The sequence below is a fragment of the Heliconius melpomene genome, chromosome 10, assembly GCF_056956725.1.
Source record: "Heliconius melpomene rosina isolate 202511_hmr_F chromosome 10, ASM5695672v1, whole genome shotgun sequence".
NCBI lineage: Eukaryota > Metazoa > Arthropoda > Insecta > Lepidoptera > Nymphalidae > Heliconius > Heliconius melpomene.
Window position 1 is genome coordinate 4,920,317 of NC_140398.1, and position 12,045 is coordinate 4,932,361.

A 12,045-nucleotide genomic window follows, 5' to 3' on the forward strand; every position below is an offset into this window, starting at 1 on the left:
TGAACCTTTAAATTTTGAATCGAATTTTTACACTTATTAACTTTACAATATTAACAATACGCCAACAGAAAACTTACTTACTTTCGTTTTTGTCATATCAAAACGGGACCTACCATATTCCGCACACTTCGTAATAATGACTGATGCTACTTAACGAATTTCGTCAATGTCAACGACAGACTACTCACTACAACACATCAATGATATAAATCAATGATACATACCAATGATACACATCAAAGATACACACCACAGATACACACCATTGACACACACCAATGATACACATCAATGACACACATCAATGATACACATCAATGATACACATCAATGAAAACGGTATCGCGACTTTACATATTAAATGCTACCGGTTCATCGTATAATTTATCACGAGTTGTACTCTCCTACAGATTCTTGCTACAACCTATTATCACTAGTCTCAAATGCCGTTAACGTGGACTTTAACACACTCCTGACGCGCCTTACCTGCCTTTTAGCACGAGGTAAACCCGCCGCCAAGAGATGCCAACTAATATCTACTAGTGAAACCACCACCAGTGAAACATCTTCCCTGGTCAGCAATGATGCGAGTTCGAGCTCCAAACAAAGCCACAAGTCATGTCGTGAACACTCCAAGAGTCAATGCCTGCCGCATGAAACAAAAGAACACACTTCGCGAACGCGCCTGTCAGAATGAAAATGTACTCTTTCTTATCGTTTCACTGCTGAGCCTACCCACCACGTCTAAACGAACCGTATGACACGGCATCATTACCTTAGGGATCAGATGCAGCCCAGCTTGAACCCTGCCCGAGTTAGATTTCGCGACCCTACAAGCAACGCAGTCATCCACAAATCCTCCAGCACACCATGACCGGAAACCAGCAAATGTCAAAATGCTGTTCAATAGTCCCCTCAGCCTCGAGACGAACAACAGGTTCAAAACTGACGGAAATAGGAAGCTAATCCGACGAACTGCCACAACTTATTCACTGTCTCCGGAGGCGATAGAGACCTGACTAGCCTCCACTTCAAACCCCAAGTACACCACCCTCGTCGTAAAGAAGCAACATTTCACTATGTTCAAAGAGAAACCAGCCCCTGTCACAGCTTACAACACTGCATTAAGTCCTCCCATACTGGACCGCTAAATCAGTTGAGACAATGAAAATGTCCTCAAAATACACCACCACGCAATCGCGAACCAAATCACGCGATCACAATTGTCCTCTGAAAAACCAAAATTGAATTCTTCAGACCAAAAGGCACAGTCAAGAATTCAAACTGCCCTTCAGCTGTTATGAAATCAGTACTGTCTATAGAATTTTCGTTTACTGTGATCAAATGAAAACCGCTTGCGCTATAGAGTTTCAAAAAATAATTAGCACCCTGAAAACGTGAAGTTTGATCAGTAATCAATGGAAGCGGATAACTATCCGGGATGGTATTATTGTTAAACTCACTATAGTCAATATAGATACGATCTGAACCGTCATACTTCTTTACTAAGAAAGCTGGACTTTCAAAAGGAGAACAGCTCGACCTAATGATATTCACGTGTAACCGTTCGCAGACATCCTATATGGACGCCGCTGTACAGGGCAATTTGGATCGATTAATCTTACTTTAAGTTCTCCGGTATTTACTCGAGTCGTTGGAGAACCAGCTATGAAAAATTCTAAATATCGACCCAAGGTTTCTATAAGTTTAGATTTGTCACTACCAGTAATATCAGCTGAGATGTCAGTCCGTTAAAGTCAACTCACTCACACTATCGTTATTCACTAAATTTACACAGAGATTCCCGTCAAACAAAATGTCAGTCACAGTTATCTTTACAGTAAAACCCTGATTTATAATCTCGCGACAACAATATCTCAAGAGGGCAATCGTTAATACTACACAACACAGAATTTGTTCGGTACTGTATACTCGCGTTTGACCAATACCGGTCATAGTAACAACATTACTAAACCATCGACCACTAAATTTAACAGAAAAACTTTTAACGAGAATTCAGCACCAGAATCGTAAACGAAACAAATTAATTCACCTTTGTCCTGTACCCTACCCTTTGGAGGTTGGACACTGCATACGTCCACACGCCGCTTCGTCCACACACCGCTCACTGCGCGCTGCGCCGTCCCCGCTGCCATCGCTTGGCCCGCCGCCGCCTTCGCTCGTACACTAGATGGCGATATGACCCGGTTTGCCACGCAGAAGCACACTAAAGGTCTCGCTGCCAGCTGCTACACCGCTTGATTCGACGTTGAAGTTACAGGTGTTCGTCACGTCGCATCGATAGGCTTGCTTCTGCATTCCACTTGCTTATGGCCAGTTTTCCCGCAGTGAAACACTTCAATGTTATAACAAACTAGAGTTGACCGCTACTCGATTTTTGTGAAAAGCACAAAGTCAGGATCATAAGTGGGTAACCACATATACCTCCCTGAATTAGCCTCGGTGTATACAAGGCTTCGAACATGGCACGCCAGTGGTTATCTCCATTGTTCTCTGTGCCAACACCGATCGCACTTCTGATGTCGGAGTTGGGTGGATTTCCCTCGCACATAGTTTTGAGTACCCGGTCTACTGTGGGCTTCCGTGGATAATGTTGGCATGAGTAAACACAATTTGTGATATTATGAATTAATTACAACACCGTAATCAATACACAAGAAAGCAGCTACCGCTATCCCAGTAGGTAGATACACAACACGGAACGCGGGACAGTTTCAGTGTCGTCTGCACCGGCCGACCGCCAAACACAAAGTGAGTCGATGTCCGTCGACCACACTTCGACTCGCTCCTTCCATACCAATGCATAACACTAAGTCTGTCGACATTTATATATGGTTATCCATAGTAGAAAGTGCAATGTCAGACCTTTACTTTAAATATTCTGTATCTATTAACTTGTTATGGCAACACTGTACCTACTTTGATTTAACTAATGGCAGCACTGCTTGTAACTTTAGTTTAAGTAGTGGTTTTAATATGGCAATCGTAAGCAACGTCACGTTCCAATTATTATATTGTATAAAGTTTGTTGTAACTCACTTGTTTTAACACAAGGTTTTCTATACTTTTAAAAAAATGAATGAAATTCAATTGAATTTCATTTTGTATGTAAAATTTGTATAACATATGTATAAAGTAAACATAATTACTCATTCACAATTTACAAATTAAAGTGCCTTTAATTATTGTGTAAAATTAAATTGGTTATAACATACTCTTTTAATTTATTCAAATAAAATTTAGTGCTTAGGGAAAATTGATAAATTGTTTTAGTATGTCTATTTATCCTGTTATGCACTTAATTAATCGCAATGTAAATCTTTTGGGATTATTTTTATTTTGCTCGTAAAATTGTCGAATTTAAAAAAATATATTTATATAGATTAAAAATAAACTTTATTAATGTTATACGCCCGAATCCTGGCCTATTTAAGATATTCATTATATAAATTTGGCGGTTTTTGCATAATTGAATAATACACAACGATAAACACAAACTGCCGTTAATAACATTAACTAGTTCTCGATAACACTAACACATTGATAATATTTGTTTTTGTTTTAGAAGTGTTAATTTGTATTCCCATTACAATTAATTATAATAATAATGAAAACTATGTGTACTTAATGTATTTGAAAATTAATTTCCAAATAATATTTGCTAAGTTAATATTTATTATTAGTTCTGGGTTTTGTGGCGTTAGATTCCATCTATTCTAGCACGTAATGTTGCAAGTTAAAAAAGAAACTGTGAAAAGCGTTATGTCTCTACAATCTGATTACTAGGGAAAATTAGTTAAGTTAGTGGGAAAACTAGTTTTTTTTTATTTGAGGCCTTTGAAGCCTCTTCAAATTAATTGTAGCACTGGGTGCTTGGTCGCGATTGTCTCGTTTATTATCTAATATATGCAAAAATAAAATGGAGGATGGTCGTGGTTAAATTTATATCTCGCTTTAATTTCGAGGCAAAGCGTGGCGTTTAGTTCCACCACTCAACAAGCAAAGCCTCTAAAATTCGGCGGAAAATGAGAAACGGAGTTTTTTTTTTCGTTATTACTTTTCATACCTAACTCTCCAACCTTAGGTATTCCGTTTTAAAGGTAGCTTTGTGAAATGTAAAATTGTAATTGAAATTATCGAAATGTTCGATTCTCACGTAGTGTGTCGCTTCAGGTTTAATTGAGAACGATTATTATATACAGGGTGAGTCATATTGAACTTTCCGGTTTTGGAAGGACGTTGCACGAAGAAGGGAAGGAGTAGAAGGGTGGGGATGGTGTCGTTAGACGCGCCATGACATGCAGTTTTAGTGTGAGCAATGGCTTGGTCGGGACAACATCGTGCGTTCGTAGTTGAAGAGTTTATTAAAAATGGCGGCTCCGTGATCACAACACAGCGTGCGTTCCGTTTACATTTTGCTATTGGTCGACGTGATCCCATTCCCACTGGACCAACAATCAGAAATTGGGTATCAAATTTTAGAGCAACATCATCAGCATTAAAAACAAGACCACAAGGCCGAATTAGGACGTCAACGTCAGCGGAAAACGTGGATAGAGTGCGGGCTTCAATTCAACAATCCCCTCGGCGTTCTGTTCGGAAACATGCCGCTTCACTAGGATTATCTTTCAGTAGTGTCCGCAGAATACTGCATAGAGACCTTAAATTTCACCCATACAAGATTCAGGTAGTGCAAGAATTAACAGTTAGAGACTTAGACACACGAACAAATTTATGCCGCGACATTCAGCAGATCCCCCGCACTGCTGTTTTGATCTTCAGTGATGAGGCACATTTTCACCTCGCCGGAACTGTCAACAAACAGAATTTTCGATACTGGGCTGAGAATAACCCACGAAACCTACACGAACGACCACTTCACAGCCCTCGAGTGACAGTGTGGTGCGCTATTGCAGAGTTTGGTGTGTGGGGTCCCTATTTTTTTGAAGAAGATGGTCAAGTCGTCACAGTTACCTCTGCTCGGTATTGCGACATGCTTGAAACTTTTCTGAAACCGAAATTGGAGGAATTAACGCAGAATCATGACAACGATAACATCTGGTTCCAACAAGATGGTGCTACAGCCCATACATCCAGGCGTTCAATGGAAATCCTGCGACAAATGTTTCCCGGTCATCTCATTTCTTTGCGAGGTGACGTTGGGTGGCCGCCGAGATCACCTGATTTAACCCCCTGCGATTTCTTTCTCTGGGGTTACCTGAAGGAAAAGGTGTACACGCATCGTCCCCGAACCATCGATGAACTGAAGGCTGCAATCACGGAAGAAATCAATGCTATTCCGCTGAATATGACTCGACGAGTAATGGACAACTTCCGGGAAAGGCTTCAGCAGTGTGTGGTCAATGGAGGTAGACATTTACAGGATATCATTTTTAAAACCAACTAAATTAAAACTGCATGTTATGTGCTTTCAAACAATAAAATAATTTTTACTGCATGTCGCTTTGTTTTTAATACACACCTTATTGAAATCGGAAAGTTCAATATGACTCACCCTGTATATGTTGTTGATTATATATGGCGTGGAATGGAGTCAGGTTAGGCAGTACTAAGGTAAAATAATATATTTTGCACAAGGATGTAGCTGTAAGGCGACGGTTGCGGATTCGATACCAACTTGGGGCAATTAATTCTTATTTATTAGAAATTTCATTTCTTCGCTTTGGCACCAAGGCAAAAGTTCGGCGTTGAGTTCTGGCACTCAACACGCCATGCCTCGAGAAATTCGGTGGAAAGTAGGGAACCGAGCGACTTAACACTAGGTTCCCTCTGCCTACGCTGCTATGCACAGGTTACAGCGTGAAGCTAATTAATATATTTTGGGTGTATAACACTTTGATTAAATAATAGTAATGGTAGAGCTGAGGATCGAGTGTGGTGGCGAGAATTGAGGAAGGCCTATGTCCAGCAGTGGACAAAATATGGCTGTTGATGATGATGAATGGGAGGATTAAAAGTTTAGTGTAACTCGATGGCTTCAATATTTATTTATAGCGTCTGACTGTAAACACGATCACGATACAGCGTGAAAGTGAAAAAAAATATAATAAAACATTTTTCTATTTTGAATGGACAGAGAGCTTTAGTTTTCCATCATGACATTCTCTAAAAATATAATGACATTTTATAGCATTCTAATATATACCGTCATATTATGAAATACCCTTTACTGGTACTCGTAACTTAGCTTCACCATATATCACGCATATATAGTGTAACTCAACGCCGCAGTTTATCTTGTCAACCAGATGAACCAAATGAAAATTAAACTTTCCCTTTGAGTGCTAATCGAATCTACAACCATTATATAGGTACAATGCAAGCTTTATCTAAATCGCTTTAGTGATGAAGAGAGTCATTAAATTAACTTAATAGACAGAAAGATAATAGACTTCCATATATTTGAGTAAATTTTACGACCATCATTAAGAAGAGTACAATTACATTGAAAGGATATCTATTGCACGATCTAAATCAGATCAAGATAATAAATTTTAATTCTTTTTAAATAAAATAAAATAAAATACGCAGCGCAAAGCACCTACTTTAATATGTCCCTGATAAGAACAGATAGCTAGCAACTGGTAGCAATTCATATTTCTATACTAATATTATAAAACTAAATAGTTAGTTTAATTAAACGCGTTAATCTCAGGAACTAAAAGTCCAAATAGAAAAAAAAATGTATTGGATATCCCATTAATCGAGGGAGGCTATAGACGATGTTCATCCCTCTACAATCAATAATAATAGGAGCAAAAGTAAGTATTTTGGACCGAAGACTTACATTACATCCACTCTAATTATAACTTACTTTAATATTTAATTTAAAATCTCCTAATTTCAAATTCCCGATATAAATATATTTACTAGTACATAACCACGATAACGTTACGAAAGCTGTTTAATAATAAACATAAACCTATACCAGCATTATCGATGTACAGAGCGATTAAAATGTTTGCGATGTAAATGTGGAATGATGGATTACACGTCGTACTTGATGTATGGGAATGGAGTTTAGCTAATATACGAGTATCTTACATTTCATTAACTATTTAGATTGTCTCCAGTGTTTGCTTGTTGAAGAATTTTTGGTCTACGACTGGATTATTTTTTTTATTAATTACAAATTTTATATATGCTTCACGCTCGCTGTATCTCACACAGCAGGGTAGGCGGGAACCTAGTGTTAAGGCACCTTGTTCCCCATACTCCATGGAATCGGAGTGGCGGATCTCAACGCCGCCCTTCGCGACACCAGAGCGTAGAAATGAAAATATACAGACTGTAAACGCTACTGGTTATGAGTTCGATCCCCACTCGAGGCAATGAAATATTTATTTAAATTTATATTTCCATTGCAAAATGTGCAAAAAGGTGGAATTCAACGCCGCTTGGTTTACTGGAGCGAGGGAATGACGATATTTTAAATATAATCCTTTCTCCGACTGAAAATCGAACCCACTATAGTTGCCCAACTATGAAAAAAAACCATACTTCATAATTTGAACCCACTAATACTCGTACACTCAGACCAACTAAGCTGTAGTAGCGTCAAGAATAAACATTAATTTTCACAATTTGTACTGCGAAATATATTTAACAGTGTAGGAAGAGAATAAGAAACAGATGCTGAAAATATAAGAGTTAATAAGGATTTATTTGAAAGATGATAAAAAAGATTTATGATGTGGGAGTAACAACGGAAGGATATAGTACGGTCGACGAGTCATGGTCTCTTTGAAGATAACTTTACGAGATTTTGCGCATTGTTCACAGTGCGCAGAAACAAAGTAATGAAAGGTAAGAAAAATCTTAGAATAAAATCTGCTCATCCATCTATGAGCTAATTTTAGGGAGACCACGACTCCTGAACAGTATTTTACCTCAAGTGACCTTTCATAATATATAATGTACACTTTGTTAGAGTGATGTGATGTGATGTCAGGCATGAGGCTATGTAGGAAGATGATTTTAGAAAGAAAACGATAACCAGAAAAAAAAACAAAAGTTTGGATCAGACGTGTATTTGGTTAGCCGTCGCCTTGTGCAAATATTATTTAAAAATATAAAAACAGTTGAATTAGTGTCGACGTAAAGACAATCTTATGCAATTGTCGTAGTGACTTGTTTTGTATAAACACTGCCTGCTGACCTAACACGTGAGTACAACTCAAGCAATCTATCCATCACTCTTGCGCATGTGCCATAATATAGAAGATAGAAAATGATAGATGCTCTGAGCGACCAAAGATCATGTTATAGTTGACGGAAAGCTCACTTGTACGTAATCGCCGCGACCCACCAGTTTAGGTTGAGCTCCCTTCACTTTTGCTGTGGAAGCGCACGCGTCTGTGGTTGTTCGGCCAGTTGACCTTGACCGCTGCGTTGTACTTCAATAAGGATGCCTGTCGATCGCACTCCGCCGCCGTCGCCACCACAACAACAAATTGCGCTGCCTGCGCGCTTGGCACAGCGTCAACGTAGCGACTCGGAACCAAGTTTAGGTGACATCCAGCCTAACGTGGAATCAGTAAATATCGCGGTGCGAACAAAACGAAAACGCTCGGAGGACGGATGTAATATTAAATTGTCGGAATTTATGATGGAAATTAAGCAAATTTTATTTGATTTTAAAACTGAACAGGAGATTAAATTTATTAAAATTCATGAGTCTATTGCAGAGATAAAAAAACAAAACTCCGATATAAGTGCATCGGTTGATTATGTATCGAAGTCTTATGACTCGTTACTGGAGCAAATAAATCAATTAAAATTGGAGCGTGCCGAGAACCTGGATTATATCCATGCACTTGAGGATAAATTGGAGAAAACGGAGCGTCATGCCAGGTCTTCCTGTGTGGAGATTCGTAACCTGCCTCCGACAAAGCAGGAATCAAAGAGTCGGCTACTAGATACAGTTATTATGACCGGTAAATGCTTGGACCTCCATATTCAGCCGCATGAAGTGCGTGATGTCTTTCGCATACACTCTAAGGAAGCTGAAAACAAACCTATTATAGTCGACTTCACTACTGTTCTTATGAAAGAAAAATTTATTTACAAATATAAACAATATGCTAAAAATTCAAGACTGACCACTGAACACCTGAAAATAAGTGGACCTAGTAAGCCGATTTTTATTTCCGAAAATTTATCACCTAAAATGAAACGACTATTCTATCTATGTCGTGATTTTTCGAGAGTATACAATTATAAATATTGCTGGGTGACGAACGGCAAAATATACCTGCGAAAGGTAGAAGGTGCTCCATCTTATTTAATAAAAAATGATACTGACCTGTCTAACTTAAAAGTGCCAAAGTGACTAAGTTTAGTTATAATATACTTTCCAAATAAATATCGACAACATTTTGCCTGTATGTTGTGCCATTACTATATTATCAAGTGTGTCGCTACTAGTTTTAAGATAATTGTCTTTGTGCCATTTATAATAATTGTAAACACTTTAATACAGCATGCATTACGAATATATCTACTCTTAACACTACACGCTACCTACTCAACACACATAAATCAAAATCTTAACACTGAAATGCAACCCTATTTTATATACAATTCTGCTAGACAACTCCTCTTCTGGATGTGTAAGAAAAATAAACTTAATGTTTTAAAATTGTTCCCCCTAAACAATATCTCTGGTTATTTGCTGAATTCTCATAATGAATGACTTAGACCTCGTAAATGATATTGAACAAATAAATGTCTCAAAGTCACTTACATGCTCGCCTGAACAGATTATCTCTTTCATAAATATGCCTGGTAGTTCCATGAAAATTATTCATATTAATATTAGAAGTATTAACTGTAACTTTGATAATCTACAAATACTCCTACAAAGAATACAAATCAACTTGGATATAATTATTTTATCTGAGTGTTGGCTGAGTAAATGTCCTAATGTACCTACTCTAGCGGGCTACGTGTCTCATACTTCGGAACATCATAACCAAAACGACGGTGTTGTGGTTTACGTTAGACATGATTTAAAATGTACTGTTGAAACACCTAATTTTGCCGAAGCGAATTGCCTGATAGTCAAATACAATGGCATTTTTGCTCTTCTAGCACTATATCGTTCGCCATCACATAGAAACACTGATAAATTTATGGAATTTTTAGATGATAAATTAACTCTTTTAAAAAACTACCAAAATATTGCTATTATGGGTGACATAAATATTAACATTGCACCCAATAACACTGACCCAAGTTATGATCACTATTTAAACACTATTATGTCGCATGGATTAATGGCCGCCCATAATTTACCAACTAGAAATAACAACTGCCTTGACCATGTTTTTCTAAAAACTAAAAATGATGCTACGACTTTAGTTCTAGACACCTACATTACAGACCATGCTCCTATTGTCTTAAACTTAGCTTAGCTTAAACTAAAAAATATTAGTAAAAAACACTCAATCAAACGATTAGATCATGCAGCTTGTATAAATGAACTTAATAATTTGGACCTTAATCCCATTTCACTTTGTACTGATGGTAATGATGCTACCAATTTACTTGTTAATTCTATCACCAAGGTAATTTCTAATCACACTAGGACGCTAGTCGTCTCCAACAGGAAAAGAATACTAAAGCCATGGATCACCCCAGGCCTCTTGCGCTGCATGCGAAATCGAGACAGACTTTATATTAAATTGAAAAAAGCTCCAGAAAACTTAATCATTAAAACTACTTATCAAAGATATAAAAAATTCTGTAATTGTCTATTGAAAAAAATTAAAAGGGAATATGAACGTAACGAATTTAATCGTCTCAAAAAAAATCCGAAAGCTACGTGGGAATTAATTAAAAAGTTAGGTAATATTAATAGATTAAATTCTTGTCATGACTTAATCTTGTCCTCAACTGACCCCCTCTCCGCCGCTAACTCAATAAATAAATATTTCTCCAATGTTGGAAGAAACCTTGCATCAAAATTTACCTCCTTGCATACATCTTATCAAACAGTACCTAAACCGAATAACATACCTTTGACCTCAACCCTATCTTCAATGGTCCTCCTCTGCACCGACAAGTCCGAGATCAATCGTATTATTCTTAGTCTCAAAAATACGTCCGCTTGCGGGTGGGACGGCATTCCTACTGCAATAATTAAAGGTGCTAGAAATGTACTAGTCCCAATAATTGTACACGTCTTCAATCTTTGCCTAGCTTCTGGCGTATTTCCTGATGTATTTAAAATTGGCCTTGTGCATCCTGTACATAAGGGTGGTGACAGAGACTGTGTAAGTAACTATAGGCCGATTTCGGTCCTTACTTCTCTGTCGAAAATCTTTGAAAAATTGTTGAATTCGAGGCTGTTACGTTACCTCAATCAAAATAAGTTTTTTGCTGAGGATCAATTTGGTTTCCGGAGTGGTAGATCAACTGAGGATGCGGTTTTGGAGCTAACTAATTCTATAGTTCAACGATTTAGCTCTAACTCTAAACCTCTTGCCATCTTTTTAGATCTCTCCAAAGCGTTTGACTCAGTCTCTGTCCCGACCCTTTTACAGAAATTAGAACGCATAGGAATCAGAGGTATTGTGCATGACATGTTTAAAAGTTATTTGGTAGATCGTTACCAATGTGTTAAGATTGGCGATGTCATCAGTGACCTAGAACTGCTAGAATTTGGCGTACCACAAGGTAGTGTACTCGGGCCTACCCTCTTCCTAATTTACCTGAATGACCTTTGTAAAATGAAGCTGACGAATTGCAAAATTATAACTTACGCTGATGACATTGCCCTTCTTATACACGGTGAAACCTGGTCTGAAGCTCAGCATCATGCAGAGATAGCCCTAACTGCTGTTATGGACTGGTTGTCCCAAAATCTCCTAACCTTGAATGTTTCGAAAACTAACTTTATTACATTTGCCCCTAACCCCACATCTCTTCCCACGAACCTCTCCTTGTCAGCACACGCGACTTCTTGCAACCTAAGCACGTGTTCATGTACCCAGATTGCCT

General features: G+C 38.0%; 2 protein-coding genes across 2 annotated transcripts in view; one reads left to right on the forward strand and one right to left on the reverse strand.

Annotated features, from left to right (window-relative positions):
* The window catches only part of LOC146535255 (lachesin-like), a 131,964-nt gene that overhangs the window by 107,229 nt on the left and 12,690 nt on the right, over window positions 1-12,045 (reverse strand). The gene's annotated exons all lie outside the window — the stretch shown is intronic.
* On the forward strand, window positions 8,450-9,373 carry LOC146535256 (uncharacterized). Its single transcript, XM_085191159.1, has one exon. It carries the CDS (start codon window positions 8,450-8,452, stop codon window positions 9,371-9,373), a length of 924 nt encoding a protein of 307 aa, XP_085047285.1.

What these genes read in the sequence shown, in the direction of transcription:
- LOC146535256 (XM_085191159.1), top strand. Translation starts at nt 8,450, where the DNA reads ATGCCTGTCGATCGCACTCCGCCGCCGTCGCCACCACAACAACAAATT.